The following is a 26,059-nucleotide window of genomic DNA, read 5'->3' as shown; positions in this document are numbered from 1 at the left end:
GGAGTGAGGGAGGGGAGTGGAGTGAGGGGAGGGGAGGGGGGGTGGAGAGGGGAGGGGGGAGTGGAGAGGGGAGGGGAGAGGGGGGGAGGGGGGAGTGGAGGAAAGAGTGGTGGAGGAAAGAGTGGAGGGGAGTAGGGTGGAGGGGAGGGGGGGGGAGTGTGGAGGAAAGAGTGGTGAAGTGGAGGGGGGTTTGGAGTAGAGAGTGGAGGGGGAGGGGAGGAGGAGTGGAAGAGGAGGAGCGATGGGGAGGAGGAGGCGCCGCCTGCTGTCCCCGGGCCCCGCCCTCAGTGCCCGCGCTGCCGGAGGAGGAGCAGCAGCGGCGCCGGGTGAGTGAGGGGGGGGGGGGGGGGGGGGGGGGGGGGAGTGGGCGGCGGAGAGTTTAGGCCGCAGCCCCGGCTCTCGGCGTTGGCGGTCGGGGACACAGAGTGGTCACTCCTCCCCTCCCTCTCCCCTCCCTCTCTCCTCTGTCTCCCCCCTCCCTCCCTCCTCTGTCTCCCCCTCCCTCCCTCCTCTGTCTCCCTCCCTCCTCTGTCTCCCTCCCTCCTCTGTCTCCCTCCCTCCTCTGTCTCACCCACACTCCCCCCCCCCACCTCCCCCTGTCTCCCTCTCCCCACCTCTATCTCCCCCCCCCCACCTCCCCCTGTCTCCCTCTCCCCACCTCTATCTCCCCCCCCCCACCTCCCCCTGTCTCCCTCTCCCCACCTCTGTCTCCCCACCTCTGTCTCCCCGCCTCCCCACCTCTGTCTCCCCGCCTCCCCACCTCTGTCTCCCCGCCTCCCCACCTCTATCTCCCCCCCACCTCCCCCTGTCTCCCTCCCCACCTCTATCTCCCCCCCACCTCCCCCTGTCTCCCTCTCCCCACCTCTGTCTCCCCACCTCTGTCTTCCCCTCCCCACCTCTGTCTCCCCACCTCCCCCTGTCTCCCTCTCCCCACCTCTATCTCCCTTCCCCTCCCACACAGACTGGTTTGGGTGTGTTGTGCTGGGTGTGTTCTCTGGGTGAAAGTAACCTGATAATTTTAGACCTGTTTACTGGAAACCAGACGTCATCTTCAGAGTGTAATCAAGTATTGACTATAAAGATGCCCTCTCCCATGCCCACTCCACCTACTACTCTCAAATAATTCACTCTGGCTCCGGAAACCCCAAAACACTCTTCTCTACAATAAACAAACTCCTCAGCCCCCTGGACACCATCTCCCAATCATTCACAGTTGACAAATGCACCACTTTCCTTTCATTCTTCCAAAGCAAAACAGACAACATCTACAGCACCTTAACCACCAACGCACCTGCTCCCCCTCAAACCACCTGCCCCCCCTTATCCTGTCAGCCCCTGCCTCAGTTCTCCCCAATCTCCACCACCGACCTCTCTGACCTCTTCACAGGAATAAAAACTGCCACCTGCTCTCTGGACCCCATCCCCTCCAGCTTTGTCAAGGCCTGCCTTCCTGCTCTCTCTCCACTTATCACTGCAACAATAAACTCCTCCCTGTCCACTGGCATCGTCCCGCCATCCCTCAAAATCGCTGCTGTCACCCCCATTCTGAAAAAACCTGGTCTAAACCCTGACACCCCAAACAACTTCAGACCAATCTCCAACCTACCCTTTCTGTCCAAAGTTTTGGAACGTGCTGTAGCTTCCCAACTAAAATACCACCTCTCTACCAATAACCTGTATGAAACTTTCCAATCTGGATTCCGCTCAAACCACTGTACTGAAACTGCGCTCCTCAAAATCACAAACGACATTCTCCTCTCCTCCGACACTGGCAACCTCAACATCCTCATCCTACTTGACCTCAGCGCCGTCTTTGACACCATAAATCACTCCATTCTCCTCACCCGACTTGAAACCTCCCTTAACATCACCGGCACAGCCCTATCCTGGTTTAAATCTTACCTCTCTGACAGACACCAGTTCATCTCCATTAACAACTGTAAATCCCCCACCGCTCCCCTCCCCCAAGGTGTCCCCCAAGGCTCAGTCCTTGGCCCCCTCCTCTTCATCCTCTACCTGTTCCCCCTTGGTCAATTAATCCGCCGTCATGGTCTCAACTTCCACTGCTTCGCCGATGATATCCAGCTCCTCATCTCCACCAAGTCAATCTCCTCCACCACACACTCTACACTGACAAACTGCATTACTGAAATAAAATCTTGGCTTCAATCAAACTTCCTCAAACTCAATTGCAACAAATCTGAAATCATCATCATTGGTCCAAAAATGCTCACCAAATCCACCCAAAACTTCATCCTCAACATTGATGGTCTCCCAGTATCCACCTCACCTCACATCCGGAACCTTGGAATCATCCTTGATCAAACCCTCTCCTTCGACAAACACATCAAACACATCACAAAGACAGCCTTCTTCCACCTCAAAAACATTGCCCGTCTCCGTCCATCCCTCTCCTCCACAGCTGCAGAAACCCTCATCCACGCCTTCATCACCTCCCGTCTCGACTACTGCAACAGCCTCCTCTATGGCGCACCCTCAAAAATCATCAATAAACTTCAATACATTCAAAACTCCGCTGCCCGTCTACTCACACACACCTCGATCCGTGACCATATCACCCCCGTCCTTTATAAACTCCACTGGCTCCCCATCCCCCAGAGAATCCAGTACAAAATCCTCCTCATAACCTACAAAGCCCTCCATAACCTGGCCCCATCCTACCTGACTGACCTCCTCCACAGGCACACTCCCACCTGCACCCTCCGCTCTGCCGCTGCCAATCTCCTATCCCCCCACATCCGGACTAAACTCAGATCCTGGGGGGACAGGGCTTTCTCCATCGCTGCTCCCACCCTATGGAACTCACTACCCCAAACCGTTAGAGACTCCCCCACACTCACCACATTCAAAACATCGCTGAAGTCTCACCTGTTCAGTACTGCCTTCAACCACTGAAGGTCACCTCACCTACTGTCTCCTTTCTCTGTTCATTTATTTATTTACTTATTTATCTATTTATTAATTTCCCTATGTTCTCAAAATCTCTGTAAAGCGTCTTTGAGTATGTGAAAAGCGCTATATAAATAAAATGTATTATTATTATTATTATTAAGTATTTACCCTGCTGTTTATCGCACTGTCCCGTGTACCGCAGCAGGTGTGTATTTTGGGCGTGTGTCCAGGTATTTGTAAAACAAAGGTGACAGGGTGGGGTTGTGTGGAGACACCCTTTGTACCGTGGCCTTGATCATAATCTTGAGTCATGGGTAGAGCTGCTCGTGCCAGTGGGATGGCGGGTGAGAGGAGTGGGAATCTCTGGTGAAATTGTCCCCTCTATAGAGATGCTGAGATCTCCAAAGATAGACTCAAAAAGCTGGAGTAACTCAGCGGGTCAGGCAGCATCTCTGGAGAGAAGGAATGGGTGATGTTTCGAGTCGTCCCCTCCTCCCTCCAATGACACCCTCTCTCGCTGATCCCTCTTCTGTGATTGACCACCGTCTGCTTTGTTCTGTCGTTTTCACACCTTGCCCTTCCATATCTCTATTCTCCCTCTCCCGTGACTCGTCTCGAACCAAAACGTCACCCATTCCTTCCCTCCAGAGATGCTGCCTGTCCCGCTGAGTTACTCCAGCATTTGTGTCTAACTTCGGTGCAAATGCATAGTTCCTTCCTACACATTTTGTCTGCTCCACTGCGGGTCTCCTCAAGGTACGCCAACTTTGAAGAAGTTCTCCTCTCTCCGACCCTCTCTCGTTGCTCCCCTTCTGTGATTGATCACCGTCTGCTTTGTTCTGTCGTTTTCACACCTCCCCCTTCCATAACTCTAGTCTCCCTCTCCCCTGACTCCCAGTCTGCCCAGTTCTTCAGTTGGACCCATTGTGGATGACCCAGTAGACCATCTACTGGGCCGGTGTGAGGAGATGCACTACATGAGTCTCTCTGGGCCTCAGGACCCCTCTCCAACTGGATTTCAGGTGAGGAGCAGTCATGCCTCCCCATAGCCTGACTTCTCGTTCCAGCCCGTTGACCAAATTCCTTGGAAGAACTTGGGGATGGCTCCTCTCCGAGTGATTCTGGGGGTGGGAATATGATGGCCTATTGGTGCGGTTAGGGCACTTGCCCCACAACGTTTGGGGAGCCGTTGTGTGATCGCCAGAGATGAGACCAATGGTGGTCTCCATTGTGGCCCACTCTGTTCTGCCTCTTCCTTTGGTTTAGTTCATTATTGTCGCGTGTATCGAGGCACAGCAAAAAGCTTCGTTGTTGCGTGCTATCCAGTAAGCGGAAAGACTTTACACGATTACAATCAGGCCGTCCACAGTGTACAGATACGTGATAAAGGGAACAGTATTTAGTGCAAGATAAAGATAGTCTGAGGGTCTCCAATGAGGTAGATGGTAGGTCAGGACCGCCCTCTAGTTGGTGGGAGGCTGGATCATTTGATTGGTAACAGCAGGGAAGAAACTGTACCTGAATCTGGAGTTGTGCACCCTTTCACCCTTCTGTCCCCTCTTGCCTGATGGGAGAGGGGAGAAGAGGGAGTGAAACAGGAACTGGTGTGGCACAGTTTCCGTGCCAAAGACCTGGGTTCGATCCTGACTACGGGTGCTGTCTTTACAGAGTTTGTACGTTCTCTCTGTGACCGCATGAGTTTTCTCCAGGTGCTCCTGTTTCTTCCACACTCCAAAGACGTGCAGTTTGTCTCTTGCCCGGAGTTGGGGAAACAAGGACCAGAGGACATAGGTTCAGGGTGAAGGGGGAAAGATTTGATAGGAATCTGACGGGTAACTTTTTACACAAAGGGTGGTGAACATATGGAACGAGCTGCCGGAGGATGTAGTTGAGGCAGGGACTATCCCAACGTTTAAGAAAGTTAGACAGGTACATGGATAGGACAGGTTTGGAGGGAGATGGACCAAGCGCAGGCAGGTGGGATTAGTGTAGCTAGGACATTGTTGGCCGGCGTGGGCAAGTTGGGCTGAAGGGCCTGTTTCCACGCTGTGTCACTCTATAAATCTATGACTCTAAACAAAGTTGCAATCGTAATCCAGCTGTCCCTGAAATCTAGAAGGATGAGAGGGGATCTTATAGAAACGTGTATAATTCTTAAAGGATTGGACAGGGTAGATGCAGGAAAAATGTTCCCAATGTTGGGGGAGTCCAGAACCAGGGGGCACACAGTTTAAGACTAAAGGGTGGGCCATTTTGGACTGAGATGAGGAAAAACTTTTTCATTTATTTTGTGAATCTGTGGAATTCTCTGCCACAGAAGGCAGTGGAGGCCAATTCACTGGATGTTTTCAAGAGAGAGTTAGATTTGACTTTTGGGGCTAATGGAATCAAGGGATATGGGGAAAAAGCAGGAACGGGGTACTGATTTTAGATGATCAGCCATGATCACATTGAATGGCGGTGCTGGCTCGAAGTGCCGAATAGCCTACTCCTGCATCTATTGTCTATGTTTCTATGTTTGTAGGCTATTTGGGTTTGTTAGGTTATTACACAAAATAATTGTCCTTAGTGTGTGTGGGTTAGTGTATAGGTCTCTAGCGTTGTGAGACAACAACTCTACCGCTGAGCCTCTGTGCCGTCCGTCAATATGGTGACCAGAACTCATGGCACGATTAGATCGGGTAAATGGACTAAGAGTTTTGCCCAGAGTAGGGGTAACGTTTTTACACCAAAGGTTGTGGGTGTATGGAACGAGATGCCGGAGGAAATAGTTGAGGCATTTAAGAATCATTGAGACAGGTACATGAATAGGACAGGTTTAGAGGGGTATGGGCCAAGCGCAGGCAGGTGGGGGGGTTAGTGTAGATGGGGGGGCATGTTGGTCGGCATTGGCAAGTTGGGCCTGTTTCATAAGTAATAGGAGCAGAATTAGACCATTCGGCCCATCGAGTCTACTCCGCCATTCAATCATGGCTGATCTATCTTTCCCTCTCAACCCCATTCTCTTGCCTTCTCCCCGTAACCCCTGGTGATGAATTCCACAGATTCACTACCCTCTGTCTAAAGGCTTTCCATGTTGCATGACTCCATGAGTCTGTGACTGTAACAGCACCCGACACTGGAGATGGACACAGAGAGCTGGAGTAACTCAGTGGGTCAGGCAGCTTCTCTGGAGGAAAGGAATAGGTCGAGACCCGAAACACCGCCACCTATTCCTTTTCTCCAAAGATGCTGCCTGACCCGCTGAGTTACTCCAGCTTGTTGTGTCTGTCTTCAGTTTTAAACCAGCACCTGCAGTTCCTTCCTACAAGATATTGGAGGTGTTGGCCGTGTCGGCTCACATGCTCCACACGCCCATGTGCCCTGCCTTTTGTATACATTGTATGGGCTTGGTGCATTCCAGAGATACTTTAACAAAGCTCCTGCCACTGTGCGCTACGTCACGGGTGGGTGGAGGAGCACTGATCTGGTATCGTGTGTCCATGTATCCTGTGCGCACACCTTGGGCCTCACCTTCATGGGCTCAGAGGACCAGGCCTGGTAGAGGCTTCCTTCCCCTGGATCCGGCAGCAAGGATATTCGTGGGAGAAACAGCCGAGGGCTGGCCTGGAGGGTCGCGGTCTTGTGGATTATCCACGGATTATTCAGCTGTGCTCACCACCCACCCTGACCTGAGGAGGTAGGTCCCCTCCCTCCCCCCCCCATCCCCACCCCCAGGGTGGGGCAGACTGCCTGAGGGTCCCTGGCCTTCCACGTCTGGCCTTGGGGGTGGGGGAGCTTCTGGCCAAGTGACGGGGAAAAGACGAGACGCTTGGTGGGGGGTGGGGGAGCAGGAGGAGAGGGAGGGGGAGAGAGGGAAGGGATGAGAGGAGAGAAGGAAGTGGGGGGAGAGAGGCAGAGGCGGAGAGAGGGAGGGAAGGGAGAGAGGGTGAGGGGGAGAGAGGGAGGCTGAGGGGAACAGCCCCTTCTCTCTCTCTCTCTGCCACTCTTCCTCCATGCCTCTGCCTGCTTGCTCATCTCCCTTCCCTCCCTCTCTCCCTCCCTGTCCACCTCCCCCTCTCGGTCACTCTCTCTGACATGTCTCTCTCTCTCTCTCTCTCTCTCTCTCTCTCCCCCCCCCCCCCGCACTGTTAGTCCCATTAACTATTTGCAGGGTGGTGAGATGTCATCTATAGGTACATACATGTAAAGACCTGTCACGTTGCAGGCATCTTACTGTGAGGCATTTTGCATTCTGGTTCAGTTTGTTGATGATCCGAAGCAAATCAATGGCAACCACTTGCATTGTATAAATGTGTATTTGAGTTTCTGGGCAATGGTACAATTTAGCTTGAGTTACACACCATCATTTCCTGCAGAATCAAATGCAATTGGAAAAAAATCCCAAATGCTGTGCTAAGGATGAGCTTTGCTTCCTCTATGCGGACATAGTTGCCGCTGTGGGCAAGTCAAGCTCAGCATCCCCCAGCATTCGGTTCATTATCCAGCCACTATTTCGCTTCTCCTCCCGAAGACATCGGCAGAAGCTCGGCTAGTGGCACAGTCTTGGGTTTACCATCCACTTGCATGTGGATGTCTATCTTGTCTCCGAACTGCCGGGGGGAGGGAGATAGGGAAGAGGGGAGAGGAGGGAGAGAGACACAGGGAAGGGAGAGGATGATGGAAGGGGGAGAGAGAGAGAGAGGGAAGAGAGGTATAGGGAGGAAGAGGGAGGAACAAATGAGAGAGGTGGGGGAGGAGAGAGATGGAAGGGGGAGAGAAAGTGGGAGAGAGAAAGAGGGGGAAGAAGCGGGAGGGATAGAGAAAGGGAGAGAGAGAGGAGCGAGAAAGGGAGGGAGTGAGGGAGAGAAATGGAAGAGGGGGACGAGGGGGGGAGAGAAGAGAGTGATAGAGAGGGGGGGAGAGAGAGAAGGAGCAAGCAAGGGGGAAAGGGAAGAGCGAGGAGGGGAGAGGGAAAGAAAAGGAGGAAGCGAGGGAGAGAAGGAACGAGAGAAAGGTGGGAGAGAGGAGAAAGGGGAGGGAGAGAGGGGATGAGAGGGAGAGTAGTGGGGAGAGAGAAGAGGTGAGAGAGGGAAGAGAGGCAAGGAGGGGAAGGGAGAGAGAGAAAGGGAGGGGGAGATGGGGAGAGAGAGAGAGAGATCAGGACAAATCTTACTGCTTCTCTTTCTGAAGCTTGCACTCTCTTCAGCCGGACTCGCTCTCATATCATATCATCATATCTATACAGCCGGAAACAGGCCTTTTCGGCCCTCCAAGTCCGTGCCGCCCAGCGATCCCCGTACATTAACACTATCCTACACCCACTAGGGACAATTTTTTTTACATTTACCCAGCCAATTAACCTACAAACCTGTACGTCTTTGGAGTGTGGGAGGAAACCGAAGATCTCGGAGAAAACCCACGCAGGTCACGGGGAGAACGTACAAACTCCTTACAGTGCAGCACCCGTAGTCAGGATCGAACCTGAGTCTCCGGCGCTGCATTCACTGTAAAGCAGCAACTCTACCGCTGCGCTACCTTGCCGCCCTCTCCCCATCTAACGGCGGGGATGGGAACTGCACCCAGGCTGGGCTGGGCTGAGGACCATTGAGCCGAGCAGCCTGGGTGGGGGTGGTGTTTATGTTCATCCCCAGTGTCGGGTGGGGGAGGGGTGACCCTGAGTAGTAGCCCCTGACCCATCACTGCCAGACCCCCAAAACAAAATCAAAATATTCAGCAGGCCAAGCATCATCGAGATACTAGGAACCGGAGATGCTAGTTTATAATAATTTATTCACAAAATGCTGGAGTAACTCAGCGGGTCAGGCAGCATCTCAGGAGAGAAGGAATGGGTGACGTTTCGGGTCTGGACCCGAAACGTCACCCATTCCTTCTCTCCTGAGATGCTGCCTGACCCGCTGAGTTACTCCAGCATTTTGTGAATAAATACCTTCGTTTGTGCCAGCATCTGCAGTTATTTTCCTACACTACCTAGTTTATAATAAAAGGCACAAAGTCCCAGCCTCAACTACCTCCTCTGGCAGCTCGTTCCATACACCCACCACCCTTTCCACACAGAGGACGGTGGGTGTATGGAATGAGTTGCCAGAGGAGGTAGTTGAGGTAGGTCCTATCCCAAACAGGTACATGGATAGGACAGGTCTAGAGGGATATGGGCCAAACGCAGGCAGGTGTGACTAGTGGAGATGGGACATGTTGGCCGGTGTTGGCAAGTTAGGCCGAAGGGCCTGTTTCCACGCTGTATGACTATATGACTCTCTAAGTGCTGGAGTAACTCAGTGGGACAGGCAGCATCTCTGGGGAATATGGATATGTGATGTTTCCGGTTGGGACCCTTCTTCAGACTGAGGATCATCGAGTGAAACAGTCAATGTGGGGAGAGCTGTGTATTTGCATTTCCAGATGGTGTACGACAGAGTGCCACATAAAAGGTTTGTATGGAGGGGAGAAGTATTTTAACATGGATTTAAGTGTGTAAGAAGGAACTGCAGATGCTGGTTTAAACCGAAGATAGACACAAAAAGCTGGAGCAACTCAGCGGGACAGGCAGCATCTCTGGAGAGAAGGAATGGGTGGCGTTTCAGGTCAGGTCTGAAGAAGTGTGTTGACCCGAAACGTCACCCATTCCCTTCTCTCCAGAGATGCTGCCTGACCCGCTGAGTTACTCCAGCTTTTTGTGTCTTACATGGATTTAAGATTGGTTGTGACGTTGACTACGGAGAGTTGGAATTACCAGGTCTTTTTCAGGCTGGTAAGATGTAACTAGTGGAGCATCAGGAATCTGAGGGGCAACATTTTCACACAGAGAGGGGTGGGTATATGGAACGAGGAGGTAGTTGAGGCAGGTACTGAAACAACATTTAAAAGACATTTGGACAGGTACATGGGTAGGGTAGGGTCACATCATAAGGCATAGGAGTAGAATTAGGCCATTCGGCCCATCAAGTCTACTCCACCATTCAATCTTGGCTGATCTGTCTCTCCCTCCTATCCCTATTCTCCTGCCTTCTCCCCATAATCTGACACCTGTGTTTGGTGGAATATTGGCCAAATGTGGGTCGGTGTGGGCTCTTGTTGGTCGGCGTGGGCTCGTTAGCCCCAAGGGGCTGTTTCCAGGCTGTATGGACTCGATGACTATCAGTTCTTTCCCTATAACATTAATGATTTATATAAATGACTTGGACGATGGGTGGGTATCAAGGTTTGCCGGATTCATGAAAGCAGATGGAAGGATGTGTTGTGTTGAGGCTGCTTGGAATGTAGATGGGGATAATGATGGGGGGAGTGAGTGGGTGAAACCTGGCAAATTACGTTGAATGTGGGAACGAACGTGTGAGGTGGGCAACTTTGTTGAGGGGAACCTATAAGAGGAACTCTTCAAAGTGTGGCCTCACCTCTCTCAGCACCTGTCGACAGCCACCGCAAGGGGTATAGTCCTTTTTATCACTGTAAGACAGAGGATGTGGTCAGCAACTCACTGCTACAGAGGTTGGCGCGCACACACACACACACACACACACACACACACACACACGCACGTACACTCAGACACATACACACAGACTCACACACAGACATGCACACACAGACACGCACACACACAAACATGCAGACACTCAGACACACACACAGACTCACACTCAGACACACACACAGACATGCACACAGACACGCGCACACACACACACACACACACGCACGTACACTCAGACACACACAGACTCACACAGACATGCACACAGACACGCACACACACAAACATGCACACAGACACTCAGACACACACAGACTCACACACAGACATGCACACAGACACGCACACACAAACATGCACACAGACACTCAGACACACACACACTCACACTCAGACACACACACAGACACACACAGACTCACAGACACGCAGATACACGCACGTACACTCAGACACATACACAGACACATACACACAGACACACGCACACTCAGACAGACACGCGCACACACACACACGCACGTACTCAGACACATACACACAGACTCACACACAGACTCACAGACACGCACACACACACAAACATGCACACAGACACTCAGACACACACACAGACTCACACTCACACACACAGACTCACACACAGACTCACAGACACGCAGACACACACGCACGTACACTCAGACACATACACAGACACGTACACACAGACACACGCACACTCAGACACACACACACAGACACGCGCACACACACACACACGCGCGCACACTCGGACGCACACACAGGGTCAGTACCTGCACACGCCCAGTGATTTGAACTTGAGGCATCCCTCCGACACAGCCTTCCACACGGCCACTTGCTCGGCACAGGCCGACAGGCTTGGGGTGGCGTTGTCAACACTGCAGCCTGCGGGCGGGAGAGGTCAGGCCAGTTAGAGGCTCACAGGCCCACACATTCTCCCCCTCACCTGGAGGGGCTGTTCCAGCAATTCACGAACCGCTGAGAGTCATAGAGTGACACAGCGTGGAAACAGGCCCTTCGACCCACCTTATCCATGCCAGCCAACATGTCCCATCTACATTAGCCCCACCTGCCTGCATTTGGCCCGTATCCCTCTAAACCTGTCCTACCCAGGTATCATTCTAAATGTTTCTTAAACGTTGCAATAGCACCTGCCTCAACTACCTCCTCCGGCAGCTCGTTCATTACACCCACTACCCTTTGCGTGAAAAAGTTCCCCCTCGGGTTCCTATTAAATCTTTCCCCCCCTCACCTTAAACCTATGTTCCCCCTGGTTCTCGATTCCCCTACTCTGGGCAAGAGACTCTGTGCGCCTGCCCGATTTACTCCTCTATGATTTTGTACACCTCTATACGATCACCCTTCATTAGGGTTGCCAACTGTCCCGTATTAGCCAGGCTAAATTAGTTTGTCCCGTACGGGACCGCCCTTGTCCCGTATTAGTAGGGTTGCCAACTTCCTCACTCCCAAATAAGGGACAAAGGGGCGGTGGCGTCACCTTGTCCCGTATTTGGGAGTGAGAAAGTTGGCAACCCTACCTCTCCATCCTCCTGCGCTCCAAGGAATAGAGTGTCCCAGCCTGCTCAACCTCTCTGTAGGAGATTCATTCTGTGTCCCATGCAGTTGCTCCAACGTGGTCCTGTTGATCCTTGCTGGCTTCACACAGCCTGTCTACCCCCCACCACCACTTCCTGTACTGTCTCTGTACCTGGCTCCATTACGCTCAGTGCCCTGGCCAGTGACTGGAGGTGGGCACATGGTACCCGCACTTAGGGTTGCCAACTGTCCCGTATTAGCCAGGACATCCCGTATTTTGGGCTGAATTGGTTTGTCCCGTACGGGACCGCCCTTGTCTGGTATTAGGCCCGGGGGGGCGCTGTGGGCCCGAACAGTGTAGGCCAGGACCGTGTAGGCCCGGACACTGTAGGCCAGGACAGTGTAGGCCCAGACGGTGTAGGTCCGGAGGCCCGGGCGCCGCCTGACAGAGATTGCGTAGCAACCCGCCTCCTGGCCCCGGCGGCCGCCATTGGTGGAGTGGGAGCACGTGGCCGCTGGCTGTGTGAGGTTACCTGGGACGCGGGGCGGTGACGTTACCTTGTCCCTTATTTGGGAGTGAGATAGTTGGCAACCCTACCTGCGCTGTAGCAGGGGGATGATGAAGTGCTGGCTGGGCTGGGTTGGGTTGCTCACCTGTGAATGTCTTTCCATCCTCGGTCAACAGAGCAGCACCCACGGCATTTTTGCTGTGGGGACAGTACGCACACCCCTTGGCCTCTTGGCTTTTCTTGAGTAACTTTTCTGCCTCCTCGGACTTATTCTCAGGAGTACACATCTTGCTCTGTCATGGACAAAGGTCAGGGGTTTAGACAGTGTGGACTTGGCCAAGGAAGACGCAAGAAACTAGTAGAACAGTGAAAGGCTTGAATAGAGTGGATGTGGAGAGGATGTTTCCACCAGTGGGAGAGTCCCGGGACCAGAGGTCACAGCCTCAGAATTAAAGGACGTGTAGGGAAAAAAAACTGCAGATGTCCATGGGCATCGAGTACCCGTTGGATCATCACCTCCAAAGTCTCCCCTCCACCTCATGGCCATTAATACTCAACGCTTGACGTAAAAATTGGCCATTGGTAGCTAATATCTAACCCTTCCGGAAGGAGATGCTGTGTACAACCAAGGGTTAAGCCACCCACTGAGGATTGCTCCCCAAACCACTTACAGTAAAATGTCCTGTTCAGCGATCCGAATCAAATCTGTGTCAACCTTTCTGGGTCTGAGCCCGACTGAGCCCTCCAGCACTGAGCGATGTTGACAGTATCCAATTCACAATTGGGCGTCAAGGCAACTGGGCCAAACAATGGGCAGGGTGACCTTATAAGGAAGGAGGGCAATAAATGACCCAACAGAGGATGACTGTGGAGTGGGGGGGGGTGCCGTTACCACGTGACCGCCCAATATGGGCGTCCTCTCCACGTATGGAGAGTATGCTCATACGTCCCACCAACCCACTGCTAATTGGACAGGGGCTGCCATGACCCATGCATCACAATGGCCCTGTTCACCCGGTGGGCAATGTTGACCAGAGGGGGATAGGAGCAGATTTTGGCCATTCGGCCCATCGGGTCTGTTCCGCCATTCGATCCTGGCTGGTCTTAGAGTCTTAGAGTGCTATACAGTGTGGAAAACAGTACATCTGCAGTTTCCTCCCACAGATTGAGAGGTTCTTGATTGGTAAAGGTTACGGGGAGAAGGCAGGAGAATGGAGGGAAGAAGAAAAAAAAAATTTTTTTCTTCTTCCCTCCATTCTCCTGCCTTCTCCCCGTAACCTTTACCAATCAAGAACCTCTCAATCTGCATGAAGGAACTGCAGATGCTGGTGTACATCGAAGATAGACACAAAAATGCTGGAGTAACTCAGCAGGACAGGCAGCATCTGTGGCGAGAAGGACCCGAAACATCACCCGTTCCTTCTATCCGCAGATGCTGCCTGTCTCGCTGAGTTACTCCAGCATTTTGTGTCTAGGAACCCCTCAAACTGCACTTCAAAAATAAACGTGTAATCTGGGAGAGACCAGCAATTTTAGCAGCAATATATTATCATGAATATTCTCCTCTGATCTCGTTGGGCAATCAACGAGTATTTAGAAGATCACAGCGGCTCTCGTTTATATTAAAAGGAAAATACCTTCCCCATTCCTTCTCTCCCGAGATGCTGCCCGACCTGCTGAGTTACTCCAGCACTTTGTGAATAAATACCTTCGATTTGTACCAGCATCTGCAGTTATTTTCTGATACCTTCCCTGTTCAAGTTGACCTTTGCTGAGAAACAGGCCAAACTAGTTTAGTTTAGAGATAGAGCACGGAAACAGGTCCTTCAGCTCCCCGAGTCCGCGCCGACCAGCGATCCCAGCACACTAAAACTACCCTACACACACTAGGAACGAGTTACATTTATACCAAGCCAATTAACCTGCAAACCTGTGCGTCTGGAGTGTGGGAGGAAACCGAAGATCTCGGAGAAAACCCACGCAGGTCACGGGGAGAACGTACAAACTCCGTACAGGCAGCTCCTGTAGTCGGGATCGAACCCGGGTCCCTGGAACTGTAATGCAGCAACTCTACCGCTGCGCCACCCTGCTTGCCCTCGCTTGGCTCATTTCTTTTTATATGTTTCCGCAAGTTTCTGGCTACTAAAATGGCGCCGTGACGTACTATGGTTTTTAGGGTCGAGTGGTCTATCTTGCTCTGCTCTAGTATCTTTGGTTCTAAATGTGCATATTTTCCTGGTTAAAATATGGCACCAAGTTTCTTCCAGTTGGCTACCTACTGGCCCAGCACTGACACAGTGTGCATCAGCTTTGTTCTATTTAGTGTAAGAGGAAGTGATTATTCAGCTGTGTAAGTGCCCCACTGTGCTGTGTCCTGAAGATAATATACGTGTGCCTGTAATCCTTTCGGATTCATCGTAGGCCTCCACTTTGAATCTTGTCGCTAAGGTTGCCAACTGTCCCGTATTAGCTGGGACATCCCGTATTTTGGGCTAAGTTGCTTTGTCCCGTACGGGACCGCCCCTTGTCCCGTACTAGTAGGGTTGCCAACTTCCTCACTGCCAAATACGGGACAAGGTGATGTCACCGCCCCGCGCCCACCTTATCCACACCGGCCAACATGTCCCATCTACATTAGCCCCACCTGCCTGCATTTGGCCCCTATCCCTCTAAACCTGTCCTACCCAGGTACCATTCTAAATGTTTCTTAAACGTTGCAATAGCACCTGCCTCAACTACCTCCTCCGGCAGCTCGTTCATTACACCCACCATCCTTTGCGTGAAAAAGTTCCCCCTCGGGTTCCTATTAAATCTTTCCCCCCTCACCTTAAACCTACGTCCCCCTGGTTCTCGATTCCCCTACTCTGGGCAAGGGACTCAGTGCGCCTGCCCGATCTATTCCTTTATGATTTTGTACACCTCTATAAGATCACCCCTCATTAGGGTTGCCAACTGTCCCGTATTAGCCGGGACATCCCATATTTTGGGCAATATTCGTTTGTCCCGCACGGGACCGCCCTTGTCCCGTTGCCAAATTCCTCACTCCCAAAGAAGAGACAAAGGGTGATGTCGCCGCCCCGCGCCCCACGTGACCTCACCCAGCCAGCGGCCATGTGCTCCCGCTCCACCGCCGGGCCTTGTTGTCATGTCTCAGGTTATCAGATCCGGGCGGCACGGTGGCGTAGCGGTAGAGTTGCTGCCTTACAGCGAATGCAGCGCCGGAGACCCGGGTTCGATCCCGACTACGGGTGCTGTCTGTACGGAGTTAGCACGTTCTCCCCGTGACCTGCGTGGGTTTTCCACGAGATCGTCGGTTTCCTCCCACACTCCAAAGATGTACAGGTATGTAGGTTAATTGGCTGGGTAAATGTTTTTTTTTTAAATTGGCCCTTGTGGGTATAGGGCAGCGTTAATGTGTGGGGAACGCTGGTCGGTGCGGGCCCGGTGGGCCGAAAGGGCCTGTTTCCACGATGTATCTCTAAACGAAACTCATCGTGGCTATCCCTCGAGGTCGAGGATGACGGTCTACGTTCCGATGTCAGAACAAAGACGCCTGTGCGTGCGTTTGTTTAACGTGTACTTGATGTTGCACTCCAACAAGCGCACGGTCCTTCACAAACCAATCAACTAATTCCAATGGCAAGGGAACCATGACGATTGGAGCTGGTAGATCTGTTGCAGCCTTCATCCGCCTTCACAGCCTTGAGTTCAAGATAACTTTGTCCGCCGTTGAGGTCTTTTACATTGGATCTATGTTTAGTTTTGTTGGAACTAAACGAAACTATGTATTAAACCTCTTCTCCCGTCTTATCCCACCAGGGATCTGGCTGACCGACGTGACAATGGAGTGCCCAATATGTGCACAAGACTTTCCTGAGAGCCAGATTGAGCATCATGCCTGGCAGTGTATGGAACAGCATACACCCACTGAAGGTGAGCAGTGAATGGCAACGAAGCACAAAGGGTCCAAAAGAAGGACTTGTAGAAGGTCTCTTATAGAGACGTGTAAAATTATAAAGGGACTAGACAACCTAGATGCAGGAAAAATGTTCCCAATGTTGGGGGGAGTCCAGAACCAGGGGCCACAATCTAAGAATAAATGGGAGGCCATTTAAAACTGAGGTGAGAAAAAACTTTTACACCCAGAGAGCCAGGGGCCGTGCTCGGTGGCTCCCTCTGCAGGCTGCGGCCGGCCGGGGGGCATGCTCTGTGGCTCCCTCTGCAGGCCGCGGCCGGCCGGGGGGGGCATGCTCGGTGGCTCCCTCTGCAGGCCGCGGCCGGCCGGGGGGCGTGCTCGGTGGCTCCCTCTGCAGGCCGCGGCCGGCCGGGGGGGCCGTGCTCGGTGGCTCCCTCTGCAGGCCGCGGCCGGCCAGGGGCCATGCTCAGTGGCTCCCTCTGCAGGCCGCGGCCAGCCAGGGGGCGTGCTCGGTGGCTCCCTCTGCAGGCTGCGGCCGGCCGGGGGGGCGTGCTTGGTGGCTCCCTCTGCAGGCCGCGGCCGGCCGGGGGACGTGCTCGTTTTTTTGCCGATTTCTGCTCCATAATGTCGCTCCCGTTTGTGCTCCATTCACTTCAGAACGGGCCCAGGAGGGTGAGGCGGTGGGCGAGTGCCCACTGTGTTTCTGCCCGTTCTCCGCCGAGCTGATATTGGAGCACGCTGCCCTCTGCAACGGGCCCAGTTACGTGGCGTTTCCGGAGCCAGCCTTCTCCCGCCAGAACCAGCCGCAGGAGAAGGATCTCCCGAGCTGCAGTCAGCGTCCACAGCAAGATGGCCCCACCCTGCTCACCCGTAACATCATGCATCTGTTTAACAGGTACTGATCACTTATTAGTTGAGTTTAGTTTAGAGATACAGCGCGGACACAGGCCCTTCGGCCCACTGGGTCCGCACCGCCCAGCGATCCCCGCACACTAACACCATCCGACACACACCAGGGACAATTTTCACATTTATACCAAGCCAATTAGCCTACAAACCTGCACGTCTTTGGAGTGTGGGAGGAAACCGAAGATCACGGGGGAAACCCACGCAGGTCACGGGGAGAACGTACAAACTCCGCACAGACAGCACCCGTAGTCAGGATCGAACCCGGGTCTCCGGCGCTGCAAGCGCTGTAAGGCGGCAACACTACCGCTGCGCCACCGTGCTGCCCAAATTCTTCCCTGTCTTTGCCCTTTCCCCAGGGCTGGTGTGTGTGGAACAATCTCCAGGAGCAGCTCAACATCGGAGAGTGTTCCCAGGAATGGGTCAGTGTTTTGTGGAACGTCCCGAATAGTGAAAGGCTTGGATAGAGTGGGTGTGGAGAGGATGGTTCCACCAGTGGGAGAGTCTAGGATCAGAATGAAAGGATGTTCCTTTAGGAAGGAGATGAGGAGGAATTTCTTTAGTCAGAGGGCGGTGAATGTAGAATTCTTTGCCGCAGAAGGCTGTGGAGGTCGAGTCAGTGGATATTTTTAAGGCAGAGATAGATAGATTCTTGATTAGTACGGGTGTCATTTGTTACGGGGAGAAGGCAGGAGAATGGGGTTAGGAGGGAGAGATAGATCAGCCGTGATTGAATGGCGGAGTAGACTTGACGGCCTTATTCTGCTCCGATCACTTCTGACATGAACTATCTCCGGGATATATCTTTGGAAGCTTGGCATTCAGAGAGTCATTCTGGGAGTGGGCTCGTGTTTGTGGAACACTACCCATAAACCACCAACACACTGCTCTCCCCACTGTGTCTGTACACTGTGTCATGGGAGCACTCAGCCCCACAAACCCAGCCCCATAAACCCAGCCCCATCTGCCCACAGACCTTTTAGGTTAGTTTAGAGATACAACGCGGTAACAGGTCCTTCGGCCCATCGGGTCCGCGCCGACCAGCGATCCCCGCACACTAACACTAGCCTATACCCACTGGGTTCAATTTATACATACACCAGGCCAATTAACCTGCAAACCTGTACGTCTTTGGAGTGTGGGAGGAAACCGAAGATCTCGGAGAAAACCCACGCAGGTCACGGGGAGAACGTACAAACTCCGTACAGACGGTGTCCGTAGTCGGGATCGAACCCAGGTCTCCGGCGCTGCATTCGCTGTAAGGCAGCAACTCTGCCGCTGCGCCGCTGTGACTGCCCTTGATGGGCCGAATGGCCTGTTTCTGCTCCTATCACCTACCTTATGATTCCACAATCCTTCTGAGTCCTCGTTGTTCTCTTCCTCAGCTATGTCAACGGAACGGACCCTGTGGCTCCAAGTGCTGTAGGGTGGAGCGTGTCAAAACCCAGGAGTATTCAGGAAGGAGACGGAGAATCACAGGACATAGATAACGTGGTACATCATCTTGTGAAAGTGGGACTCCAGTTAGACATGGATGTTGAATTTAATCGGTAAGTTGATGGACATCGGTGTTCAGTAAGGCCTCTCTCGGTCATGGCTGACCACGGGTGATGCATCCTGGGTGTTGGCTGCTTGCTCCACACCTCGGCTAGAGCAGTGTGGATGTGTGGTCGGATGCAAGCCTGGGCGATGTCATATGAAGAACAGGCTGTTGCCCATGCAGCACGTCCCCCCTCTCCACGTCGCTGATCGATCCAAAGGAACAGCAGAGCCGTTACAGTTTGGCACCAGCGCCATCGCAGGAGCTGCCAGAACGATGTTGTGGACAACGACGAACTGCCTTAGGGACTCCCACTCCCGATTGTTCTTGAGATTTACTCCTGGATCGTTTTCCGTGACTGGATATTGGCCACAAGGCAGTGGAGGTTTAAGACCAGAGTTTTCCCTCTCCTAGATGGACTGCCTTCCCAGGCTGACGAGCCGCATCTGCCCGAGGGGGCGGGAGGGTCTACCTTACCCTCTGTAGCACCCGCCCACTGCGGCCTTCATCCATCCGCCTTCCCAGCCGTTGTGACGCTCCACTAACGTCAGCCATCATCCTCCGCCCTGTTCCACCGTCGAGGTCTTGGTCGGATCGATCTTTGTCAGGGACCTCCCTCCCCCTCGACCGTACCGCCATGGGTGACCCTACCAGCAGCGTGGTTCCAGACGGCATCGCTCTCAGGATCTCAGGACCACGCGAGCTTCCCCACCACCACAAGGTGACAATCCACGGGGAAGATGGGTGTTGTAAGACCACAGATATCCCTTGACTTTGGCTTCCTTCCGCGCTTCTTTCACTGAGGTTATTTACGGTGGAGATTCCGCCAAGCCTCTGCCTTCCCCAGCAAGGGATTCCCGGACGGATTCTAGGATGAATAAAGAAAATTCCCATTTAGTTTAGAGATACAGCATGCAGGCCCTTCAGCCCACCGAGTCCATGCTGACCACTGCTCACCCATTCACACAGTTCACAAACTGCTCCTGCCACCTTGCTGATCAATGAATGCATCGGGCAGTCATTTCAGTGCTTATTTTTTTATAAGCCATGGCAGCAGAATGAGGCCATTCAGCCCGTCAAGTCTACTCCGCCATTCAATCATGGCTGATCTATCTCTCCCTCCCAACCCCATTCTCCTGCCTTCTCGCCATAACCCCTGACACCCGTACTAATCAAGAATCTATCTCTGCCTTAAAAATATCCACTGACTTGGCCTCCACGGCCTTCTGTGGCAAAGAATCCCACAGATTCACCTCCGTCTGACTAAAGAAATTCCTCCTACTTCCTAAAAGAACGTCCTTTAATTCTGAGGCTGTGACCTCTGGTCCTAGACTCTCCCACTGGTGGGAACATCCTCTCCACACCCACTCTATCCAAGCCTTTCACCATTCGATAAGTTTCAATGAGGTTCCCCCCTCATCCTTCTAAACTCCAGCGAGTACAGTCCCAGTACTGTCAAATGCTCGCGGTACGTTAAACCAATCATTCCTGAGATCATTTTCGTACGAAAGGAAACGGGAGCTCCCAGAGAAATCCCACACGGTCGCAGGGAGAACGTACAAACTCTCTGTACAGACAGCGCCCGTAGTCAGGATTGAACCTGCGCCCCGCAGGTTCTGGCGCTGTAAGGCAGTAACTCTACCGCTGCACCACTGTGCATATGTGCTGCTCATTATGCCATTCACCATGTGCTAGAATAACTTGTTTAGTTTAGAGTTAAAGCGCAGAAACAGGCCCTTCAGCCCATCCTGTCCGAGCCGACCGAGCGATCCCCGCACATTAACACTGTCCGACACACACTAGAGACTATTCACAATTTTCCAAAGCTAATTAGCCGACACACCCGCACGTCTTTGGAGTGTGGCCGGAAATCGGAGCACGGCGGCACGGTGGCGCAGCGGTAGAGTTGCTGCCTTACATCCTGACTACGGGCGCCGTCTGTACGGAGTTTGTACGTTCTCCCCGTGACCTGCGTGGATTTTCTCCGAGATCTTCGGTTTCCTCCCACACTCCAAAGACGTACAGGTATGTGGGTTAATTGACTGGGTAAAATGTAAAAATTGTCCCTAGTGGGTGTAGGATAGTGTTAATGTGCGGGGATCGCTGGGCGGCGTGGACTCGGTGGGCCGAAGGGCCGGTTTCCGCGCTGTATCTCTAAATCTAAATCTAAAAAATCACCCGGGGAAAACCCACGCAGGTCATGGGGAGAACGTACAAACTCCGTACAGACGGCGCCCGTAGTCAGGATGGAACCCGGGTCACGGGGAGAGCGTACAAACTCCGTACAGACGGCGCCCGTAGTCAGGATGGAACCCGGGTCTCTGGCGCCGTGAGGCAGCAACTCTACCACTGCGCCACCGTGCATACAAATGCTCGTCATTCTACTAGCCATGTGCTGGAGTAAAGAACTCGCCGGTACGATCCATGAAGTGCAGGCGGCAGCCATCTCATGGTATTCCCTGTTACTTTGCAGGTTATTGCAGCCCCTCCTGAACAGCGGGAGGCCTCTTCAAGTGCTCCAGTCGTTGATAAAGAAGCTTTTCGGCAAAGGCAACTTCACCAGCGTTGTGCCATTCACCTTCCTCTTCTACCTGGCAAAGCGTTTTTTGGGAGCAGTGAGTACCCGTGTTGTGGGATGGTGAAGACAGCTTCCAGCAGTGGGTGGCATCACCCCACGCTGCCAGCCTTGCATGAGCCTTTCACACCTTCGCTGTGACTTCCATGGAATTGTATGGAGACATGGCTCAGAGACAGCTTTCCCTGGTACCTGACCAGGTCTTTGGGAAAGTCCGATGCACCTTGAGTCAGTACCAGAAGGAGTGGCAGTTCAGAGAAAGGTCAATGAGTGCTGTATAGCATCGGGTATTCAGGTTAATGGTGGATCAGGGCGGCACGGTAGAGGGAGACGATGTGGCTGCACTTTAATCTCTTACAGTTCTTCACCAGATCATGGATTTAGTTGTACAGACACAAACAAGCGTGGCGCGGTGGCACAGCGGTAGAGTTGCTGCCTCACAGCGCCAGAGACCCGGGTTCCATCCTGTCTGTGGGCGCCGGCAGGATCAAACCATGGCCTGCGCGGGTTTTCTCCGGGCGCTCCGGTTTCCTCCCGCAGGCGTGCAGGTTTGTAGGTTAATTGGCTTGGGTAAAGATGGTCAGTTGTCCCCGGTCGGTGCGTGCATGATAGTGTTAGTGTGGATGACCGCTGGTCGGCACGGACTCGGTGGAACTGAGGGCCTGTTTTTGCGCTGTATCTCTTAGAAGCAAAGTCTAAAGCTTGCGTAATACTGAACGCGGCAGACTAGTTGGTCTGGTTCTGTTTTTAAGGTCGTGGAGGTGGAATCGTTGGCCGGTTTGATGAAATGGTTGGAAGTATTCATCCCTGAAGTGGTGGTGCCGTGGATCGGCAGGATGGGCGGCTGGGTGAGTAACCGTGCCGGCCACATGTGGTGTGGTCATCATTCTTCAATGGTGTGGTGTCTCGGTACACTGGCCAGCTCACCTTCCTGGAAGTGTTACCTCTTGCTGGGAGGGCATTGCCTCTGGTCGAGAGGTGTAGAGAGCCCTGAGTGCTGCCCCCTTCAGGCCTACGGACGCACCTCTATCCAGTTCAGTCTGAAGAAGGGTCCCGAACTGAAAAGTCACCCGTCCCTTCTCTCCAGAGATGCCGCCTGTCCTGCGGAGTTACTCCAGCATCTTGTGTCTATCTCAAGATTTCAAGATCAATTTATTGTCACGTGTACCAATTAAGGTACAGTGAAATTTGAGTTGCCGCACAGCCATTCTGTGGTGGTTCTTTGTTGTCAGGTGTACTTGGAACGGTGACATTTTACGTCTTGCAGACAGGATACAAGTATGCAAAGAGTCACCACGTAAAGGGCACAGAGAAAGCTACAACAATACTCAATACAGTCCCTCTTCCTTCTCACTCCCCCTCCCCCCCGAATCCCTCTTTGTTCTCGGTGCCCCCCCCACCCACCGGATCTCTCTTTGGGTCGAGTTGCATGGGTGCCACCCCTTGTCGGGCACAGTTGCTTGGCCACTATCCCTTGTAGGGGAACAGCTCCTTGAATGCTGCCCCCTGCTGGGGTACAGCTCCATACACACTGCCCCTTGCAGCAGTCGAGTGATGTGGGCACTGATTTCATAGAAAATAGGTGCAGGAATAGGCCATTCGGCCCTTCGAGCCAGCACCGCCATTCAATACGATCATGGCTGATCATCCAAAATCAGTACCCCGTTCCTGCTTTTTCCCCATATCCCTTGATTCCGTTAGCTTTAAGAGCTAAATCTAACTCTCTCTTGAAAACATCCAGTGAATTGGCCTCCACTGCCTTCTGTGGCAGAGAATTCCACAGATTCACAACTCTCTGGGTGAAAAGGTTTTTCCTCATCTCAGTCCTAAATGGCCGACCCCTTATTCCTAAACTGTGACCCCTGGTTCTGGACTCCCCCAATGTTATATCTTGCACGAAATGTTGTGCCCTTGTTCTACCTACGTCATCGGTACCCACATGGACCACGACAACTGGATCTTTCCCCTCCCACTCCAAGTTCCCTCATCTCGGTGGGCGGCTTGATTGTAATCATGAAAAGTCCTTTCTTTGCCTGGATAGCACGCAAAGAAAAGCTCTTCACTGCACCTCGGTAATCGAGATCTTGTGATGATGGCATCCGTTCTCCAGGTCACTAAAGCACGCACCCATGTGTCGTAGAGTCGCCCGTAGTCGGGATCGAACCCGGGTCTCTGGCGCTGTAAGCGCTGTAAGGCAGCGACTCTACCGCTGCGCCACCGTGCTGCGCCACCGTGCCGCGCTGTTGGCCCATGCTGAGGGTTGAATCGTTCCTCACGTTGTCCAGTTTCATCTTAAAGCAAATTTAGTTCAGTATTGTTTAGAGAAATAAATGTGTAGAAATCCAAATGTGGATTCCTTCAAGGCGACGGACACTGAAGTTAGTGTAGGAAGGAACTGCAGGCACGAAAAGCTGGAGTAACTCAGCGGGTCAGGCAGCATCTCTGGGGAGAAGGAGTGGGTGACGCTTCAGGTCAAGACCTTGTTCAGACCGAGTGCCCTGATGTGTGTAAACCTGTGGGAAGGCGTGCCGGCAGTTTCTGATTAGACTGTGGCGCATTGTTGGTGGTGGAGGTGGTTCATTCTCTGCTCCCACCCCATCCCGTGCGTGGTCCTGTGCAGTGACTGGTGGTGTTGTGTTGTGTGGCGGGAGCGTTAGTCTCCCCATGTTGTGCTTGCCCGGAGAGTGTGTGGTGGTGTCATGGCGACGAGCCATGACGTTGATACGCAAATATCGTGACGTGTGTATCAGGTGACTGGAGAGTGGAAAGCTGTGCTAAATGCTGCACGGCCTGGAAACAGGTCGCAGTGAGGAGAAACAATGAGAAATAAGGAGAAAATAAGTCATGCAACATCCCACAGATTGTGTCTGCTTCATTATTGCACATCTGAGACGGAGATGTGGCAGGTGGGGTTGTGTAGAGGATCTTATCGAAACGTATAAGATTATTAAGGGGTTGGACACGTGAGAGGCAGGAAACATGTTCCCAATGTTGGGGGAGTCCAGAACCAGGGGCCACAGTTTAAGAATAAGGGGTAGGCCATTTAGAACGGAGATGAGGAAAAACTTTTTCAGTCAGAGAGTTGTGAATCTGTGGAATTCTCTGCCTCAGACGGCAGTGGAGGCCAATTCTCTGAATGCATTCAAGAGAGAGCTCTTAAGGATAGCGGAGTCAGGGGGTATGGGGAGAAGGCAGGAACGGGGTACTGATTGAGAATGATCAGCCATGATCACATTGAATGGCGGTGCTGGCTCGAAGGGCCGAATGGCCTCCTCCTGCACCTATTGTCTGTTGTCTAGACGGAGCTTTGCTGCATTCCACCCCTGCGGTTCCTGCCTCCAAGCTCGGGTCCCCCTGCACATTTCCCTGAGAGTAACGGTCTTGTGTCTCTCTCTCTGTCCACAGGGAGTGGTTGTCTGTGCTCTCGGTGCGATCCTGGCCGGGGGCCTGTTGGTGGGGCTGAAAATGCTGCTCATGAATTCCAAGTCATAGATTAGTGACCCTGCCAGCGCCATATCAGTGCCCCAGGGCCATATCCACGTCCTAGACCCATATCAGCCTCCTACACCCGTATCAGCTTCCCAGACCCGTATCAGCTACCTAGATTCATATCAGCTTCCCAAGGCCATATCAACCTCCTAGACCCATATCAGTCTCCTAGATCCATATCAGCCTCCTAGATCCATATCAGCCTCCCAGACCCGTATCAGCCTTGCACAATCGTATCAGCGTCTCACAGCCATATCAGCCCCCTGGGCCCCTGTCAGCCTCCTAGATCCATATCAGCTTCCCACAGTTACATCAATCTCAGACCCGTATCAACCTCCCACAGGCATATCAGCGTCCCTCAGCCATATCATCCTTCCACAGTTATATCAGCGATCAAGAGACATATCATCCCCCCACAGCAGTGTCGGTGTCCCAAAGCCTTGGAGAGCGGTATCGGCCTCCCTCAGTCGGATCAGCGTTCCGGAGCAGTATCAGCGTTCCGGAGCAGTATCAGCGTTCCGGAGCAGTATCAGCGTTCCGGAGCAGTATCAGCGTTCCAGAGCGATATCAGCGCCCCACAATTTCTGCAGCCACACGGCTGCTCAGTTCCCCTCATACGTCGGCCATCGTTGATGCCCCAGTCCCCAGGTGGAGGGGAATTGCCAAGAGAAGACATCACTACGGTCCTCAAGGACAATTCTGCATCTACCTTCACAAGGGGAAAGCACTGATGTTACGGAGAAAGGGTATGAAGTATTCCCATCAATAGAGCAGAGAACATACTTTGTTCAAGATGGACACAAAACGCTGGAGTAACTCAGCGGGGCAGGCAGCATCTCTGGAGAGAAGGAATAGGTGGCCTTTCGGGTCGAGACCCTTGTTCAGTCTGCCTGTCCCGCTGAGGCACTCCAGCATTTTGTGTCTATATCTTCGATGTTAAACAGTATCTGCAGTCCCTACCTACACACATTTTGTTCACTTTGACCCTCTTAGCTCCCCCCCCCCCCCCCCCCCCCCACTGCCTGAATTTGTCCTACCCACCTCCTCATTACTCAGAAGTCCGTCATAGAGTCGTAGAGCGATACAGTGTGGAAACAGGCCCTGTGGCCCAACTTGCCCACACCGGGCAACATGTCCCAGCTACGCTACGTTCATAGAACACCAAACAGTACAGAAC

General features: G+C 52.9%; 2 protein-coding genes across 2 annotated transcripts; one reads left to right on the top strand and one right to left on the bottom strand.

Annotated features, from left to right (window-relative positions):
- The first annotated feature begins 241 nt into the window (after positions 1 to 241).
- On the top strand, positions 242 to 25,895 carry LOC144611396 (uncharacterized). Its single transcript, XM_078430467.1, has 7 exons — positions 242 to 326; positions 16,276 to 16,389; positions 17,030 to 17,267; positions 18,664 to 18,828; positions 21,292 to 21,433; positions 22,146 to 22,241; positions 24,799 to 25,895. Exons 1-7 carry the CDS (start codon positions 242 to 244, stop codon positions 24,883 to 24,885), a joined length of 927 nt encoding a protein of 308 aa, XP_078286593.1. The 3' UTR covers positions 24,886 to 25,895.
- Positions 7,404 to 13,176, bottom strand: LOC144611572 (cytidine deaminase-like). Its single transcript, XM_078430734.1, has 5 exons — positions 13,128 to 13,176; positions 12,602 to 12,749; positions 11,185 to 11,296; positions 10,308 to 10,359; positions 7,404 to 7,505 (listed from the first exon to the last, which is right to left on the bottom strand). Exons 2-5 carry the CDS (start codon positions 12,741 to 12,743, stop codon positions 7,404 to 7,406), a joined length of 408 nt encoding a protein of 135 aa, XP_078286860.1. The 5' UTR covers positions 12,744 to 12,749; positions 13,128 to 13,176.
- Positions 25,896 to 26,059: the final 164 nt, after the last annotated feature.

This window comes from Rhinoraja longicauda, chromosome 40 (genome assembly GCF_053455715.1).
Source record: "Rhinoraja longicauda isolate Sanriku21f chromosome 40, sRhiLon1.1, whole genome shotgun sequence".
Taxonomy (NCBI): Eukaryota; Metazoa; Chordata; class Chondrichthyes; order Rajiformes; family Arhynchobatidae; genus Rhinoraja; species Rhinoraja longicauda.
This window is presented reverse-complemented; position numbering and strand designations above follow the sequence as displayed.

Excerpts from the sequence above, each read along its gene's own strand:
- LOC144611572 (XM_078430734.1), bottom strand. The coding sequence starts at position 12,743 with ATGTGTACTCCTGAGAATAAGTCCGAGGAGGCAGAAAAGTTACTCAAG. Across the intron at positions 11,297-12,601 it reads GGATGGAAAGACATTCACAG|GCTGCAGTGTTGACAACGCC; the intron begins GTGAGCAACCCA and ends TCCCGCCCGCAG. Across the intron at positions 10,360-11,184 it reads AAATCACTGGGCGTGTGCAG|TGATAAAAAGGACTATACCC; the intron begins GTACTGACCCTG and ends TCTGTCTTACAG.
- LOC144611396 (XM_078430467.1), top strand. The coding sequence starts at position 242 with ATGGGGAGGAGGAGGCGCCGCCTGCTGTCCCCGGGCCCCGCCCTCAGT. Across the intron at positions 21,434-22,145 it reads CAAAGCGTTTTTTGGGAGCA|GTCGTGGAGGTGGAATCGTT; the intron begins GTGAGTACCCGT and ends TCTGTTTTTAAG. Across the intron at positions 22,242-24,798 it reads TCGGCAGGATGGGCGGCTGG|GGAGTGGTTGTCTGTGCTCT; the intron begins GTGAGTAACCGT and ends CTCTGTCCACAG.